The sequence below is a fragment of the Ambystoma mexicanum genome, chromosome 1q (genome assembly GCF_040938575.1).
Source record: "Ambystoma mexicanum isolate Mex_15411 chromosome 1q, UKY_AmexF1_1, whole genome shotgun sequence".
NCBI classification, from domain to species: domain Eukaryota; kingdom Metazoa; phylum Chordata; class Amphibia; order Caudata; family Ambystomatidae; genus Ambystoma; species Ambystoma mexicanum.
Window position 1 is genome coordinate 420,556,010 of NC_090922.1, and position 19,014 is coordinate 420,575,023.

General features: G+C 45.0%; 1 protein-coding gene across 4 annotated transcripts in view; it reads left to right on the forward strand.

The window, feature by feature from the left end:
- SLC12A4 (solute carrier family 12 member 4) overlaps positions 1-19,014 on the forward strand; it is a 1,569,223-nt gene that overhangs the window by 1,258,039 nt on the left and 292,170 nt on the right. For all 4 annotated transcript variants that reach the window (XM_069639659.1, XM_069639652.1, XM_069639655.1 and 1 more), the window contains exon 17: positions 2,757-2,925. In XM_069639659.1, coding sequence (XP_069495760.1) covers positions 2,757-2,925 — 169 coding nt within the window. The remainder of the gene's footprint in view (positions 1-2,756; positions 2,926-19,014) is intronic.

A 19,014-nucleotide genomic window follows, 5' to 3' on the forward strand; every position in this document is an offset into this window, starting at 1 on the left:
TTCAGCACTCATTAAAATTCTCACTGATCTGAGATGCTCGGCTGCCATCCCAGTGTCCCCTGCCTAGGTTGACTCACCAGTCAGTGCTTACAGCATTTCAGCGACACTTCTGGCCGCCATAAGCTCCCTGTCTCTCTCTCTCTCTCTCGTGCAGCACCTCCCTCCGTCTCCACAGCAGCTCTCTGTGGCTTTGCTCCCACCACAAAACGTCTCTCGCAGCTCGGGCCTCACTCTGCAGCTTTGCCTGGTCATGTTGTTTTCCTTTCCATAGTCTGCCACCGGCCTCCAGCTTCCTTCAACCTTATATGGATTTGGCATCATGTGATGTTTATGTGCAGCAGTTATAAAATATTAAGCTTGGTGTCTCAGCAAACAGTAACCATCGGCTCAGATAAGGCAAATATGGATATATTGTATCTAAATACAATGGATATTTGATTGAAAGATATAACACCTTGGAACATTCGGCAAAATAAGTGCAAAGTATTTATTAACATCAGCACATCTTATGCAAGCTCACATGGTCTAAATGCAAGCGCATACATAACTTACATTCGAGCCATACAATGTGTCAACAATGTAGTGGTGGATGTAGGAACATTCAAGGCATCACTAGGTACAACAAAATACTGCAGCTATTTCCTAAAGAATATGCAGTGTCCAAAGCATTACTGCATGTACCTCCACGAACTGGGTGACAAGGCAGTCAGCTTCACAAAAGAAGAAATGCAGGGGGGCAAACATCAAGTATATGAGCAGAAACTACTGCAAGAATTGTAGAAACTAAACACCAGTAAACAGTGAATTGTTGTCAAAGGTGAGCCAGGGACCACAACAAGATGATGCCCGAGGGTGGGCCATGGGAGCTGGAAAGGGGCAACATACCCCCTGGGTAGAACAGGAAAGCCTGGTCAGTGAAGCATGACTGGGCTCAAACAGGGACCACATAGAAAACTCAAACGCTGCATATTCTCATTCTCTAGCCGTACCGCATTCTCTGCTCTCTGGCAGCAATAAGCAAAAGCTCCCAGTAGGGGGCTTTTGCTTGATTACTGCCACAAGAGAAGAGTTAACCAAAACACATGAATCGGTTTCATTTTGCAAAATGGATGCCTCAGAGTCCTTGAAAATCAGGACTTTGAGGCTCCTTTGCAGAATATTTTAAATAGGAACTTTTTGTAAAAAATAATGTTAATATATATTTTTTTATTATAGACCATCTTTTTAAAGCATAACATTTTTGAGCCAACTACCTCTTTAACATATACAGTAATAACTCCCCATTCCTTCCTCCACCACCCTTTGCCCTCCCCAACCCCCGCTTCTTACAAGTGGTCAACGTGGATCATTCAGTTTGATTTCTTTTTTACCATTTCATTGACAACAAATTCAATCTCCCATTAGATCGCCAAAAAAACGCTATTTGGGAAAACAGTTGATGTCGGTCCACTATCATTCTCAAATAACATATAACTGCAAAACAAGAGGGCATCAAGAACTTCACCAATATGGCATGTAACACCAAGGAAATTTGATTTTTGTTCAATAGAGTGGAAAGAGTTGTCCATAGCGTTCAGGGTGATAAATAATAGGTGGATGCATAATATTTTGAAGAGAAAAGAATATAGCTCTGTTTTGGGTGTGTGTCTGTCCGTGTCCCGTTTCTCATTGGTCCGCTATGATTCTTTACTAACATTGTAAAGGGACTATTTGTAATTTTGAATTCTGAACAGACTATTGTTCACACTTTTCTTTTGTGATTAACATGTGTGTGTTAGCTAGCATTAAAGAGGTGGTTCTATGTCAGATTGACAAATCGCTTGATTCATGTTTTGCTCTTGAAGATTTTTTACCAATTAATCCTTTGTCCTTTTTACATGTTTGTCATTTTCCTGTGTGCCTTCACTAATGAAAGCCGAACAACCACTTCCAACTGACACGTTCTTATTCTTCTCTTTAAAACCTCTTCTTTCTTTTACTAGGGTTAGTGGAGGGCATTCTCCCCAATTTCTACACCTTGCTCCTCGTTCCATCAGTTAATTTCCTCTCCTCAGACTTCTGTGGAACTTCTAATCTTTTTTTTTAAACAAACACTTTTCTATATTATAAGTGCTAGCTGTGTTTTGAATGAGTCACAACTGTTGCTGTGCTAGTTTCAACACCCTTCTGCACCTTCTTCTGCCCTTTACAGTGGTTTTTTAGTTCGCCCATGCCCCAATTTCCAGAACTACACCCTCTCCCCTTTCTCTCACCTACACAAGGTAATTCCCACAGATGCTGCACTGACCTCCATGTCCTTTTGTTGAATAGTGAACATGGGTTGTCAACAGTGCCTCATTTTCGGTATGTTTTCTTTTTGTGTGCCTGTTGTGGTAGTCAAAAATTGACAATGATAAATTAATGATTGAAACCAGTACAGATCCATACTTACTGTCATGGTTCAAATAAAACAGAATTGTTCGAAGAGTATAAAACTATTGAAAAATGTACTTTGTTTAGTGCAGGAAAGGATTCCGTTTAACTTCAATAAGTTGCATTCAGCAACTAAATTCACCCTATTTACTACCAGCAACTGTGAATATCAAATTGTAATACAAATCAGAATTAACAATATATGACACAGTCTGAAAAAAAGCCTTGAATTATTCAAACCTTCTGGAAAGTCTTCATCCGGGAGTAAGCTTCAAATACTGTATGTTTGTCCACTTACACCATTTATTTACAGACTGTAATAGTCTGTCTTGTGCTCGCTCCAGGCCTCAGCTACTGGTGCTTCTGAAACTAGATGAAGATTTGCATGTGAAGTATCCCCGACTGCTAACCTTCGCATCTCAGTTGAAAGCTGGCAAGGGGTTGACTATTGTGGGAACTGCCATACAAGGAAACTTCCTTGAAAGCTTTGGCGAAGGCCAGGCAGCAGAGCAGGTATGTATTCATGTTGAGATTTTTTGTTTTTTTTGTTTTCTTCGTTGCCAGTTGTGTAAATGTTCAAGATAAAGGGAGCTGCGGGAGGAACCACTTGTTTTTTAAATAACAGATTTAATTCCTTACATGCCCCATGTCATTCGATACGTGCTCTTACAGTCTGGTTTCTCTGCATGGTGTTTCATACCATTCCTGTGTTTGTCCTGTCCTTGCCTTTGTCACAATAGATGATTGTATTTGTGTCTTCATTGATAAAGTATCAATCTCCTCCAATGTTTTCATGCCTCATCGATATAATTTGGGAGAGCGCAGCGGAGACTGGTTATCTTTGTTTAACTCTCAGTAATACCTAGCTCCTATCACTTGTCCCCTTTTTGGGCAAACAGTTTACCTATTGACCTCTACACTTTCTTAGGTTAGCAAACATGAGTAAGTGCCTAGGTATACTGTCCTGGGATGAAAAGGGACTGAGCTCTCCACTGAAGCATTGCAGTGCTGATGCTTCTCTCCAGAAGTAAGGCTAACATTGCATTCCATTGGGAGGGACAGTTGCTAGAGGGGAGGTTTTGAGTTGCTACTTGAGCAGAGGGAGTGCAGAGATCTGCGCTACATGCTGTTACTGAGCTAGAGGAGGGAAAAGTATGCCATCTTAAAAGTAGCAATTGCAGAGGATCTCTTTTCAAAGGCAATACATATGCCCCTAAAGGTGTCTCAGTTTGTTTTGTCTGATAGCTTAATGGCGATGGTCTTGGATGTAAAAGCAGACTGCCGTATTTCGGGAATAGACCTTAATGTTGTGCAAGATGTCATATTTGATAAATCCTCACCACATATGGATTTGGGGAGAAGCTGGAGGAAACCTTTGGATCAGTCATTTGGTAAGTTTGGAATATCACTGGTGTTCACTTCAGCCATCAGCGAAGGACTATATCCTCTTCTCTTCTCCTCTCCTCATGGGTCCAACTCCACAATAAACCTTTTCCTAATCTCTACAGTTTTGGTTGATTCTGTCCTCTACTCCTCGGTGGGCAAAATGGTTGCGAGTGTACCCGATGTCTGCATATTCATCTTTCTAATGGATTCATTGCTTCCCACTGACTCCTCAAATCGTCTATCTCCCAGTGTAGCTGTTCTTCTGAAATGTTTTGCCTCCAAAGTGCAAAGTGAAGCTCTGCGTCCGCTCCTCCCAATACCTCTACTCGCCAAAAACATTTCTGGGGCAAGTATATAGCAAGCCCTTAGTTCCTTTTTTGTGCGCACTCTACTCGCTTCAGGAAAACTGCTTTGTTAGAAGTAATTACCTTTATCGTTTCGCTCCATGCCGAATATGATGAAGGCCCCTGGGATTTAAACCCAGAGTCGGCTGCAGGAGTCAAATGTTCATCTATAACCCCCACCGGATCTGTCTATATTGTTTTGAAGAACACCACAACACTAAGAACTGTGGGTCATGTCAGTCGATGCACCCCCAAGGTGCTTCAAGAGCAGTCGGTGAAGATCCTCCAAAAGGAAAAAAGTGACAGACTGACTCGTTTGAGCCAAAGGGGGTAGGGCACCATACAGAAGAACGGTCCCCTGTCCATTCATACAAAAAGAAGCCCCTTAGGAGGTCTTCTTCACCCAGCATTTCTTCAAAACATTTTTCTTCTTCCACTTCGCAGAAGAGAAGTAGCCAATCCATAGACTCCTCTGAGGAAGAGGCGCTGCAGGTATCCTTTCCCACACAATCCTCCACATCAGAGGAATGGGAAATCTTTTGTCTCAAGATGCTTGATGTCTTTTCCAAGGTCCGACGCTGACTGTGCCGTCTGAGTCCAACACACTTGGATGAGCAGGCAGACACTCTGAAAAAGTGTGCCACTGAATGCCCTTAGGCTCGGTCACAGCTCCAAAGGACAATGACCTTTGTCAATGCTGCACCTCTTCCCTGGGGCCCATCTATGTCTTGCGTAGAAGACATTTTCGAAGCGCAATGTGATCCCATCCTCTTCATACTGGAACCTTTATGCTCCAGAGGAGTTAATGACTTCCCTGAGGAATTTTATGTGGAGGAAGGGGACTTTCTGAATTTTGCAGCTGGCAAGTTGTCTGGACACTTCTCCAGAGCTTGACATGCTCCCAGCACCTACCACAGGAAGACCTAGGCTTCATTCCAACGCCTGATGGCTAAGGTGGTTGATACCTTACGGTTGTGAGCCCCTTCAAGACCTATGGAGCAGTTTGAGCGAACAGACATTCTTGATGAAGGTCCTCGGAGGGACACCCCTCCTGCCCTTTAAACCCAGCAGTCGAGTTCTCGACTGTGTGGACTGGGATCTGGCGAAGAAAAACAGAGCGGTTCCTTCCGACCAGTCTTTCCTGTTTTCGCACATCTTTCCAGAGGACCTTGTGGTCCAGGCAGCCACCGAAGACTACTTTCCCTTCCTTACCTCCGGTCAGGGAGAGTAAGAGGCTACTGCCAGGGGAAGAAGGTTTTTGGTTTGGGCATCAGGTGCCTGAGAGCCATCAATGGTTCTGTGCCTTTGCCAAATTCTCTTTCGAGCTTTGGCCTACATTCTTAGGGGGGGTCCTTTAAAGCACTGGTCAAGTACATAAAGAAGGCATCCCGTCAAATGGCCTCAGGGACGGTGTTCAGGAATTCCTCAGGATTGCAGCCTCTGGTTTCGGTCCTGATGTCCTGGCCAAACCTCTGGAAATGCTGTTTGATTGTAACAATTTGTTCGGGGCAAAAACTAGTGAGTCCCTCCAGAAATATAAGTCCTTAAAGCGACTACTATGTCATTTGGCCTAGAGGTCATTCGGCCTAAAGATTCAGCAGCAACAGCCTGCGGCACCTGCGGGCATGCGTAGGGGTTTTCACCCGTGGGCAGAGGGCAAGCTCCCTCTGGCAAACAGATGCAGCACCATCCAACTAGGGGTCAGGGCAGATGTGCTTCAAGAGTAGGCATGCCAGCCTCCCCTGTTCCCTGCACAGCCTCGAGTGCGAAGCCCCTGTGAAATAGACTTACACCACTCATTCCCTGGGAAAGCAGGATTTCCGGGTTTGATGAGGAGTGGATTCTTACCACATCTGATGCCTGGGTCTTACAGGTCATGCACCAGATATACCGGCTCTCCCCAACACCCTCCAAACCATTACCTGACCAATCCATGCTCGCCTTCTGACCCCCGTGTATTGGAGGATGTTCGTCAGCTTCTTGCGAAGGGCACTTTAGATCCAGTGCCCTACTCTGAACGAGGCCAGGGCTGGTATTCAACCTATTTCTGGTGCCACTGAAGGATGGGTGATTTGATGTTTATCACACCTACCTCCCAGAGCCTTCCCTCCATCCCCAGGGGAGTGTCCATCATGCCCCCCCACCAACAGGTGCTCTGATAGGGGTAGGGGTAGGGAAAAGCACGTACCTGTCAATGCAACAGTAAAGAGAGCAGGCAACAACCCCTGCAGTAGGTGGCTGCTCTCAATTGCCAACACAGGAGAGGTTTACCAATGTCATACCAATGTCATATTATATTTATATTGATAGTCAACAGCTCACACCATCTATTAACCCTAGGTGTGTATTAAGACATTGTAGCCGCGGTCCCTGTTCCGGGTTTCCGGTTACGGTGCCCAGTTGTTGAATGAAGGCAGAGCTTTGCCTAAAATACTGTGGAGGCCAGTGGGTGTCATAGATACCCGAGGAATGTGCAGGAAAGCTGGGCTAATCCCAAGAAAACTCCAGGGGGGACGGAGTTAAAATGCCAGCGGTGCTCCCCTTTTCAGGAAGGGAACACCAGTTGGACTATGGCACCCTCACTTCCCGCATCCATCACTGACACAGGGGGAAGCTTTATGGCCAGCCCCGCCATATTAAGCAAGGAGCCCCCGACTTACCTTCCTCTCCTACTTCAACACGGGGAACGCCGCACAGAGACCCCTCTCAGTCTTCAACTCGGAGAACGGTGCGCCGAGGCACAGCGGCGTCTACCACATGCTGGCGAACCAGATAAGCGGGATGATGGCATGGATTGGCTGTGGCGGCCATTGGCACGGAGCAAAAATCTAGGTGTCGGGGTTGGAAACGCTGTGCCTACCAGCTAGATCAGTCCTGATTGGGTGGTGGGAAGTGCCGGTGGTATAAAGCCCAAGAACCACGATATATTGTGTCAGTCTTGTTCTGGTTTTTGCAGGAGCCAAATGGTCAGAGGAAGAAGAGAGATTTTGTTGGGCCTATTAAGGCTTGTACTGGAGATAATAGAAGGAGAAGCCCCAAAAGGGGTGGATACCCCGGCCTTCAGAAGGAAGAAAGGACTATTTGTGTTGGTTTTTGATTTGAGCTAAACTAACAAGCTCAGTAACCTGAGAAAAAATAAAAAGGAACTTTTTGTTACTGCAACACAGTCTCAACCCCATCCTTCCAACAGACATGTACTTTGTATAGCTCATCAATACAAAGTAGTTCAAATAGACATCCCACACTTAATATTCATTTTAATTAATAAAGAAAACAGACTCTCGAACCGACGAGATGTTAACCAACTCTGTAGGCGTAGAGACATGGGTGAATCATTTTACGAAACTCTTTGAATCCCCAGGAGGACAGCTGTCATGACTCTTGCCCCTGGCCCTCACTGGCAAGTCCGCCTTCCAGTTAGGGCGAGGTCAAAGGCCTTTAAACCTCATCCAAGATTCTCTTGGAGTCAGTCCTGGAGCCATTGGCGCAAGGCTCATAACCATCATGAAGACCAACATTAGAATGGGACTATTTACTTGGGACTATTTAACTTTGGGGGGTTCAGCCAACATGGAGGCACACACAAAGCTCAGTTACAAGGAACTGAGCTATGCGGCCTAGTCTTCTGGGACTACTTTACCTGGACTACTTTGGGTGTGGCAGGCCTGGGACTATTTTACCTGGACTACTTTACCTGAGACTATTTAAACCGCACCCAAACAGCAGAACATTCTTTGCGTTATTCTGCTGTGGGCAGCGTAACGCTCACCGCGTCCAGTTCTTTGATGCCAGCTTACCTGAAACCAAGGACCTGCAGAGAGAGAAAGAACACTACAAAACTTACCTGGAACAGTATCCTGTCTTCAATCCATTGCCGACTTCATTTCCACTCACTTGAAGGTATGAACTCCATCATCCGGCACCGCATGCATCCTGGAATACCATAACCTGGAAAGAGGAGAATGAAAGACAGCATTAGTAAGCGTTTACTCACGTTTCCTCCTGAATGAAGAAAGCCACACAATTCTTACCTGGGTAGTCATCTCCTGTCAGTAACATTGTTGGAACATTACAGCGCTTGGCGAGGAACATCGCAACCTGCAAGGAGAGAAAAGACATAGGTTAGCAATATAAAAAGCAAAACAGCGCCGCGCATTACTCACCAGACAGCATCGCGCACACAGCGCTTTCGCCTACGGGCCCATGCCCAGCTTCAAACTGCATGACAACACCAAAATACCTTTCCATACCTAAAAGGAAAGAAGCAAGACATTATTATTCGAACTAAGAGGAACATAAGAACTGCATATAAAGACTGTAAAGCAGCAAACCTACGGAGTTGCAGCAGGCCTGGATTTCCACAGGGGGGCTTGCACCAGTGAAGAAACTTGGTCGCTGCTCCCCCCCACATCTACGCACCACTGCCACGAGGAGCAGGACGGAGAATCCACCTTTTACAATATTAAGGTGAGGAGAGGATCCAAGGGGGAGGAAGGAGTTGAGGCCAAGGGAGGTGGGAAAACATAAAGACCATCTGGTATTGAATTCAGCTCTCCTATATTGCACACCCATCTTTAACCAGAGGCCTTACCATGGGACTGAGAGAGGGTTCGAGAGTGCAAATCATCCAACCAGAGGTGGGTGGCGTCCCCGTGGATACCAGGTGAGCGTAACACAACTACCAATAGCAGAAAAGAAAATATGCACAACATGGGAAGATCTAACGGATTAAGATGACATCAAAAGAGTTATTCGGAAACTTAAAACGTCAAGAGCCCCAGGCCCTGACGGTTTGACAAACATAGACCTAAAACCTCACCCGAAAGTGGATAATTCTTATCAGTAAGATCTTCAGGCGTTGTAAGGAATTAAAATCAATCCCAACCTTATGGACCTCTGCGGTGGTACCAATTTTTAAAAAGGGCAGTATGGAAGATCCGAATACCTACCACCCGATTGCCCTTTTAGACATCATCGGAAAGGTCTTCGCAACTTTGCTTCTGACAAGATTCCAGGCTTGGACAAGATCTTCCCCATGTGCAGACCCGTTTCAAACCGGATTTATGAAGAACGCAGGCACGTCGGCGAGGATCATGCTTTTAAGCATAATTAAAAGTAAGGTCAGAGAAGGCGCCCCTAGGGTCTTTCAAGCGTTCATCAACTGGACCCATGCGTTTGACTAAGTGGATCGTGAGAAACTCTGGAATAAGCTCGAAGCCTGGAAGTGCCCGCCTTCTATCTTGGGTCCTTTGATTGCTCTACACACTGACACAAAAATGTGTGTACGCCTCAGTCAACAGGGCCTTCTGTCACACGAAATACTCTCAAAAAAAAGGGGGGTAAAGCAGGGCTGCCCTTTGGCCCCAGCTTTGTTCATCGCTTTCCTTGGGGACTTCAAAGAAACTGAAACCACAGTAAGACCATTTCCACCAAAAATAGGCAATTGCAGTGTCTCCCGAATGCTCTACGCCGACGACTTGATCCTGTTGGATCAAACTTCCATTGGACTTCAAAGGCAATTGAATGAATAATCTTGCGCACTACCTAGAAGAAAACAACTTAGAAATAAACAAGACCAAAACAAAAATCCTGATATTGGAAAAATTCTCAAAAAAAACAGAAAAATTAAGTTGGACTCTGGAATGCACAAAAATTGAAACAGTCGACCAATTTAAATATCTGGGAGTTTTGATCGACAGTTCAAGATCTGAAGTCAAAATGCAACAAGCCCTATCGGATAAGATGCAAAATCTAACATTACAAACCAGAGCAATTGATAAGAAATTTGGAAGGTTTTCTTTGCTGCCTGCAATCCAATTCTACAAAGCATAAGTGGTTCCATCTATTCTTTATGGGATGGACGTAATCCCAAACATCCCAGCTGCAATGTGGCCAAAGCTGGAAGGATACCTGTGGAGATAATTTCTTACCATACCCAGGTCTACTTCCATGGCAGTTATTAGACGCAAACTTAGCCTGCTCTATCAGCAATAGTAGAATTGAGTAGCGTGCAGCTCTATAGGAAAACCTCGATGAAAAAAGGCCCACCAGCCTACCAGCTGATTGCCCAGGAGATTAAAGGAGGTCGCTGCCAAATGCTAAATACTTGGCTGACTGCAAAAAAACTCCAACTGGAACTTACTGCCTGTACTGAGGAAGACTTAACTTCCAATCCTCTGAGAGTAAACAAACAAAATGGAAGATTTGGACTGGATTAACACACATGAAACAGCTGTAAATAATAAATTAAGGCACCTACAAAGACGGCAAAAAGACTAAAGGAAACGGAAGCGTATATCAACAAATTTCCAGATAAAACCTTGAGACGTATCTTTGAGAGCACGGCTAAATTTCCTGCCTACACACACAATCCTGGAAATAAGATCAATGTCAAAATCAAATGAATGCAGACTATGCGCACATCAACAGCAACAGGAAACAATAAGGCATTTGCTGATGTCTTGTCCGGAGACCAGAGCAGTGAGAGATATATATCTGACCCCGCTGTTCCCTGACTGCAAGTTACGTGAGGAGACTTGGTGGACTCTCCTGATCTCGGGTGAAAAGACGAGATGGACCATTGCCACGGCAAAGATTTTAAAACATGCTATGGAAAGAATAGAGGCTCTCAGCGTCTAGATAGCAGTATCTTCATTGTTCTTCTGTCCAAGTAATAAAAAAGAAAATCATGGTTAAAGTCATATGATAGCACTCCGTAATGAACACTGAATGAATGTGTATTACTCTTGTAAAAAGTAATTCTTTTAATCACAAGAACTATGTAATAAAGAAACAGTGCTACCATTAATGTCACTATATACAACACACTAAAAATGCAAACATTCATTAATGTAAAGGCTGAAATCATTGTTGTTGCCTCTACCTCTCGTCAAGACACTAGGGCTGGTCAACCTTCTCCAATTAACCATAGTCACATAATGGACCAGCTACCTGCCTCACCAGGCCTTACTAGGCAACTTCAGAATCTATGCTAAGCAATCTTCATAGCGACATCTACCTCAATATCGTTCTCAATGGGGTATCACATTAATGTAAAAGGCCTTCTCGTACTCACTAACTGTAGAAGGGAGGGAGTTGAATAGGGCTAGACAAGACTGGATGCCTGGACAAATCCACAATTCAAATAACAATGGGAAAATTGAAAAAATTGCAAAGAATCCAAAAAGACACCTATTGCTGCACATGAGCTTTTCCTCAGCAAATGCATCAAACTAGGATAAAATGATTAAAAAGGAATTGTGTCCATTGGACCTACTGGTGCCAGCATATCGCCAATCCAGAATAAGGTGTCTGCTCTTAGGCTGTGAGGTGAAGTGCCTTAGGGGGAAAAAGCAAAGATCTCGCTCCAAGTAGCTTAAAAAGCATTCAAGTACTGCTAAAAAAATCTTTAAAAATAGCCAGGAACCCTTTTGGGGCTTCGGAAATCCAGTAACAGAATTGGTAGTTGTTTCACCCCTCCCATCTGGAAAGCCTTTCTGCTCTTCCTCTCCTTCTAGCCTTGTCCTCCTGCCAGCTCCGTCGCCACAAACAGCTATGTGCAGGGGCTCAGCTTACTCGGTTAAATACTCTCCGGGCCGTCCCTGTTCCACGCCTACTTTCCCTGTCCTTCAAGACTATTAGGGATTGTGCCAGACTCTGTTTTAGCTGACTGCACCTTTCTTGTGCAAAGACTGGCCAAGGACATGGCCCTAGGGATTGCTCCGATTGCTCCAACAATGTGCCAGCGAACTACAGAATCCGGTTTAAAACTACAGAATAAAACTATAGTAAGGACTGCCTTTTGTAGTTCAGTGTTTGCCGTTCTCTACATTTTGTATTTTGCAGTTACATTGTCCTCCATCCCAGAGAAAGCTTACATATCAATGGACGGCAATACCTAGCTCAAGGCCATTGGCATGCAGCCCAGACTATTGAAAAAACTCTACTGTACTTCATTGCAACATGAAAAAAGCAAATCTCATGGCTTGCATTTAACTAATATGAAAGTGTTTCCATTGCACTTTGCGTTTAGCAAGAAGGCCTGGTATGCCGCCTGGCTAATATGGGCAAACATGGGGAATACATGTAACCCCCCCCCCGTTGAGACGTAGAACAGGCCGTGGAGGCATCATAGAATCATCGGAATAAGTGTGAAGAGACAAAAGAGCATGTAAAACATGCCAGAATACTTATTTATCACTTATGATCTTCACTAGTTATTTATTATTAAAAGATAAACATTTCGTCTTGATGAGCCAACTGCAGCAGGTACTGGTCAGCAGACAATGTTCAGCCACTGATGATTGCTAATGAATTATAGCTGTTTGCCGCACAAACAGTTCGAAGCAGTTTTCTCCTGTTAATCGGGATACAATTTTGGTGCATTGACAAAGTTCACTGCTACTTGTCACGATGAATCTAAAAGATGATCAGGATGAATCCAACTGCGAGGATGTAGAACACAGGGGTGATCCCTGCGTCTGTTTCCAAAAAAGTCTAACATTCTCTTCAGTGGATTGAAAGAGAAGAATCTTATCAGCCAGTCCATATTGGATCCCAGGATGGAACTCCCATTTGTTAGAGCCGAGCTTTCCACAGGGGGTGATCTCCTTCGACCAATCTGGTGTTCTCTCCAGCAGGTCTGAGGCCAATTGCAGTACTCTGTTTGATGCTTCTACAAAAGTCTCTGTGGTGCTAGTGTTGTGTACCTCCATATCCAGGAGATATGCCAGTCTCGGTGATAATTGTGGGAACTTCAGTGGTGACAGCCTCACCTCTGGCCAGTTCAATAGCACTAGTTTAGTTCACATTGGTGGTTGAAAAACAATGTTGCAACAGTTTACTGTTCTTGAGACAGTGATTAAGCTGGCAATCCTTACACGCACAACACAACATGAAGCATTAAACTGCACGATGTAGGATACATTGGGTAATAGTAGAGCTTTGCTACTGAAGGTATCCATTCGAACTGCACTCAGCATGTACTTGGTTGAGTTTGAATATTGCTCACATGAGCTGATTTGGAGACTGTCCTGGTATCTTGTATGGGGTGTTCCCACATAGTTCTTCAGGGAATACAGTTATACTGTAGAATTCTCATGAGTCACACAGGCATGGGTGTAGGATACCTCAGAGAGAGTTTGTATCCTTTGCTTCTCTGCTTGATGAATGGTGCCAATGGACTGCTGTTCTTCGCAAAAGAGAGATATCTCTGCTGGCATGGGAATGTTCAGAATCCCATGCAGTATCCATGACATTAAGTCTTTGTCCCATGCTGATATTCCATGAAATATCTTCTTGAGTACACTCGGTACAAGTAGTCTCTGAAACGACCTGTCTTTGATCTTGTCTTGATAGGTTCAGTTATGTCAGCTGCTCTGGCCATGTGATGGCAGACCAGTCTGGAACACCTGTAGCGAGTGTGTCCTCGAGTCTGTGATCTTCAGAATTTCAAACATTGCTTTTTGTTCATCCTGTAAGGCTTACAGGTCCTCTTGGATGATATGCACCATATCCACTACCACATCTCTCAGCTTGTAGAGTCCCTGCTGTAATGCAACAAAGTTTTCATCTGCTACAAGATGGCTGATTTCAATTGGCAGAACAGCCAATCCTTGGTTGTACAGGACCACTTTCTTACAGGTAAGTTCCGCTTCTTTTGCCTCCCTTTTGGCCCATGCCTTACCTACGTGTCCTATCCTGTCTAGGATTGCTAAATAATTTCCTGACCTTCCCCATGTGTCTATCTCACTGACGACTTCATGTAGAGGTGCTTGCTTTGCCATCAGTTGGCATGATTTCCCTATGGAAATAGCATAGGTTTGTGAAATGCTTTGTGAAGCCCAAGCTACGTAAGACCCTACGCTTAAACCTTTGCGCCTTTTATGACATTCATTGCCTCCAAGATTCCAGGCTACTGGAATGCCTGGGGAAATTATAATAGTCATATTTCTTTCGTTTACTTCTTTAAACTGTGCAGTTGTCCACCAAAAGCCACCCTCCTTGACCTCCCAATTGGGACATGCAGATAAACGTTTTGAGCTACACATTACCACAAAATTTGTGTGATTGAGAAAATACATCAAATGTGGATTTCGGCAAGATACATCTAGCGTGTCAGTACCATGTACTTGCTAATAGGCACCTCCTCCATGCCGTGTTTAGAGGGACTGTGTCCTGCCATGTTTTCTTTGTCATTGTGTCATAGAATGTTTATCATACACCAGAGAAAGTGTAAACCACATAAATTGACCATCTGTATGAGGTTGGGGGAATACATACTGTGAAAACTGGAGGGAGGGGTATCTGTACTTCTGCCCTCTGTATGGTAGAGCATAGAGAGGCACAGAGCACCCCAACTAAGCTTCTCTATTATGGTAGCAAAGGACGAGCAACCAAGGCTTAAGCTTTCAGGAGGTGATGCAGGCTGGTTCTTAAGTACAGTGAGTCACCAAGCCCCCACAAAGGAATGTCAACACACTGTTATGTGCTAGCACAGTTATTTATATAAAAATAAGGTTCAGAGATATATACACCATTAATGATATGATTGATATGATTGTTTATTTATATAGCGCCTATACACAATGTGTTTCAAAGCGCTTCAAGGCAAGGGAGGGAACAAGGGAAAATACAACCACATTCTTACAGGCCATGAACAGTAAGGATGTGAAATTAATTATCGTACTCGGCCTGACGACATTTCAGATAGTGCAAGAGCTAAGACACAGATAAGGAAGGGAGGGGGAGAGTGAGAAGGAAATGGAAACAGACAGGCGACTACCGTACTAGGCCTGACGACATTTCTGGTAGAGCCGGAAAAAAACAAAAGGTGAGGCCGAGGGGTGCAGAAAGGGAGGGGAGGAACAAAACAAGCTACTATCATACTAGGCCTGACGACATTTCAGATGGTGCTGGATGTGGTGGGAGGAAAAAAACAGTAATGGGAGGGTGGAGGAAACAGACGAGGTTGCTGTCATATTAGGTCAAGGGACAATTCTGATAGAGTAAGTGCATAGAAGAAAGTAAGGGGAGGAGATAGGAAAAGGGAGAAGGGCAAGGAGGAGAGAAAAGAGAGTAAGCAGTCAAAAAGAGTGGAGAAGCAAGAGTGGAGAGCGAATACAATTGCAGAAGTCAGTAGTAACACATAATGTTGCAAGCCAGGTTCAAGATGAAGATGGGAACAGCATGATTCAGGGCCACCATGAGTACAAGATGCAAAGGAAGTCCAGCATGAGAGTTGAGAAAGAGTGACGCACCGTGAATGAATGAAGTCCATAAAAGTCACATCCAGCATTGGCCACAAGACAGTGATGGTGAAGGAAGGCACCAGGTGGGAGGGGCTTGCTAAGTGGTGAAAAAGAGCAGAAGGCAGGAAGGTACCAGGTGGGTGGGGCTTAGGCCAGGTGACCTAGATCCACTTGCACCTGCTCCCCATCTGCAAAGGAAAAGAAGCTGGAGGGCTCCTTAAGTAGGGAAACGGAGCGGCAAGCAGGAAGGCACCAGGTGGGCGTGGCTTGCTAAGTGGTGAAAAAGAGCGGGAAGCAGGAAGGCACCAGGTGGGCAGGGCTTGCTAAGTGGTGAAAAAGAGCGGCAGGCAGGAAGGCACCAGGTGGGGGGGACATAGGCCAGGTGACCTAGATCCACTTGCACCTGCTTCCCATCTGCTTGTACTTTGGTAATTCTAATATGGCAAATGTATACAATGTCTATGTGGTACCACACTTAGCTTTAGATTCCTTTTAAAATGCATCAGCTTCTGACAGTTATTATGTAACATATCAATCATGCAGCAAGGGGTATCAACATAGATCATAAGAAGGAAGGCAAGTTAGGTTAAACAATGGCAGAATGCTTTCTTTAGCTACTAAAACACACTTCTGAGTGAGGATTCCCCTCCCCAACCTGGGCAACCTGTAATAAAAGTATTAACAAGCCCAGCCCATTAATGTTAAATCAGTCTTACTTCCTTGTCAAAAAGTTCAACCACCCCAATGTACCTGGTTTGGGAGAGTTTCTTCAGTGGTTTGTCGACGGATCCCTCCAGGGTGGACTCCCTTTAAAGCAGGAGCCACAGGGCTTGAAGATTCCTCGAAGGAAAGTGGAACACTGGTATCGAGACAGCAGCTTAGATCTTCGTGGTACTCTTTGATCATTCGATGAAGTCCTGGGAAGATGAGGCGTGCGGTCCACCTCGATGCAAAGTGTTCGGTATTGCAAATAAGACTCTGATGGGTGTGGGCCCTGCAGTGAGCGTTGAGTGTCGAGAGTTGCTTTGGCGGTTCTCTAGCCTGTTGGTGAGGCAGCCGCAGCACTTACCTCGAGATAGCTTTGGTGATCGGGACTCGACCACGGACTGAACCTCGGATCTTCACTTCGTCAGTGTCCTTGGGACCTCTTTCTCAGCTTCGGGTGGCGGAAAACCCACTGGCGGATTTTCCTCGGGTAGCCGATGACCTCGATTTTCTCCGGCCAGACAAAGCGGTTGACGGTGATGGCAAGGGAGCCCTTCGTTGAAATGTTCTTAGGCAAGGTGGAGCTTTGTGGCTCCGGTCGTCAAGCAGCATGCCGTCAAGCTGTCCCCGCTTCTGGGTGACGCGACAGGCTTCCAGTGGTTATGGAAATCCTCTGCTCCCTGTCAACGGCAATGGACTTCGATGGCCTCGATGCCCTGGCGCTTTACTTGAAGATTCTCGGTGGACCCCTTTTTCCGGTCGACAGCCTTATGGGACTTGGTTCCAGGGTACCTCGATGAAGAACAGCAGTTTTGCACGATGGTTCCTCGTTGCTCGGGGAGAGGTCACCTAGCCAGGTCTTCTCCGTCCTCGACAGACTCAACAGCTTTTACATTTTGTCGAAGGAAGTGCAGCAGCAATTCTTCTTCCAGCTGGGCTTCAAGGATGAGCTTCAAGTTTCAAATTCAGCTTCTGAACAAATCTGCAAGTGAGAGGTCCCCAGATATACACATCTGTCCCTCATTCACTCTGGCTGAGCCAGGCTCAGTCAGCCAATCACACAGAAGGGCATTCATGCAGGCAGGCAGCCAATCGGGCTCACAGGCATTCAGGCTATTCACTTCCACCCACACACCCATAACAAGGAATGTGGATTGGGGCAAGCACCCAGCCTGTCAGCACACCACACTGCATTCATGTCAGTTTCAGGCAGGGCTGTCTCATTCATTGTGTCACACGCACAGAAAACAGACACCCATAACATAGAATCCCTATTGGTCACACACTCCATAGAGTGGGTGACCAAGTCCGCCGGTGCACACAGGTCCCACCCCAAGGGTGTACCCATAACATACAGTTACAGGAAAGGCTCCATCCAGTCTAGCCTGAAATCCCCACAATACCATATATGGTTCTTCCACCCAACAGCCAGTTAGAAAAAGGGACAGCGTCAGGGCTTACCAGGACTTTGGGAAAACAAGGTAATGGGCAATAGAAACCAAGAGGCCCCAGGGGCCATCTTGCCTGCTATCAGGAATCCACTGATTCCTATGGCTTAGGATCCCAAATTGGAGGATACTCAGAGTACCTGTCACATTCAACATGGAGCTGCCACCAGTCCATACCCTGCTCTGTGGGCAACACACAGGTGCCCAAAAACATAGACTAGAGTTACAGGGTTGTACCCCCACACATGGGTGCCATAAGGGTATCCCAAGAGTCTGTTCACCATGACCAAAATGATGAAGAGCTGCACTGCCAGGAGTCACACTGGACTTCTGTGCAGAAAACAACACAGAACAGACATAAGGGGGTACATGACAAGGACATGGAGGCCCTGTTCCTCCAATGCATTTCCAGCATCACGCATATCCATTCTGCTCTATCCACACCTGAGGCCTTGGCATGTAAGGGAAGTTCAGTAAAGGAAGAGGACAGTGTTCCCAGAGGGTTACGTCTAACCACTGCACTGGTTTTCTCATATAGAAAGGAAAGTGGTCAAAAGACTTCACAAAACATACATGGTATGCTATGTCGTCTAGATGGTCAGGATCTAACTTTGGTCTTTGACCAAAAACATCTATATTGGCTCTCAACAGATCCCTATTGGTGTCTGTGCTGGGCATCTAAGGGGTCACTAGCTGTAAGGGATTTCAATCAAGAACACACCCAAGTCTTGCCTAGCATGTAGTGCGCAAATGAAACCCTTATTTTACTTGCGTTTATAAGTTCAATATGCTGAATGATATACCACTCATATCACACCCTTCTCAAAATACCCCCCAGGTCACACTGAACCAGGAATCAGGCTAGTTTGTAAAGGTAAAGACTTATTTATTTAATATTCAGTCACACATAGGTTTAATATAGATATATATGGGGCAGCAATCACCCAAAGGGTGATAATACAATTCAAAAATATAAGTCAAGCAATTGAATTCACTTATAAGGAGGCAAAATAGAAAACGCAGGGAAAAGAGCAGTCTTGTTTTGTACACAGATAGCGTTTAGGTTAATATTCCCCCTGCAAAGTTTTGTTTAAATACAAATGAGCAGTCCTACACCAAGGTGAGTAATCAGCAGGTTTTCAGGAATGAAATACAATGTCTAGAATTGTAGGCAATCTTCTCTCCCTAAACAAGAGAGAAAAAACGTTTTTGCAAATAACACATTTAAACTGGCAGATGAAAAATGGCTTTGTGAAATACTGCAAAAGGTGCAAAAATGTTTGAATGGAGACAAGTTCTAAAGAAAAGCAACACTAATCAAGTCCTAACATACATGAGCAATAAACAACAATACACACTTGAGATTAGGATGGGATGGAAAATGTACTCTAAAATGGGCAAATGACATGTGTAAACTTGGGAATTTTGCAAATTTGCTGCAAACTTTTACTATGCGATATGGAAGAAAAA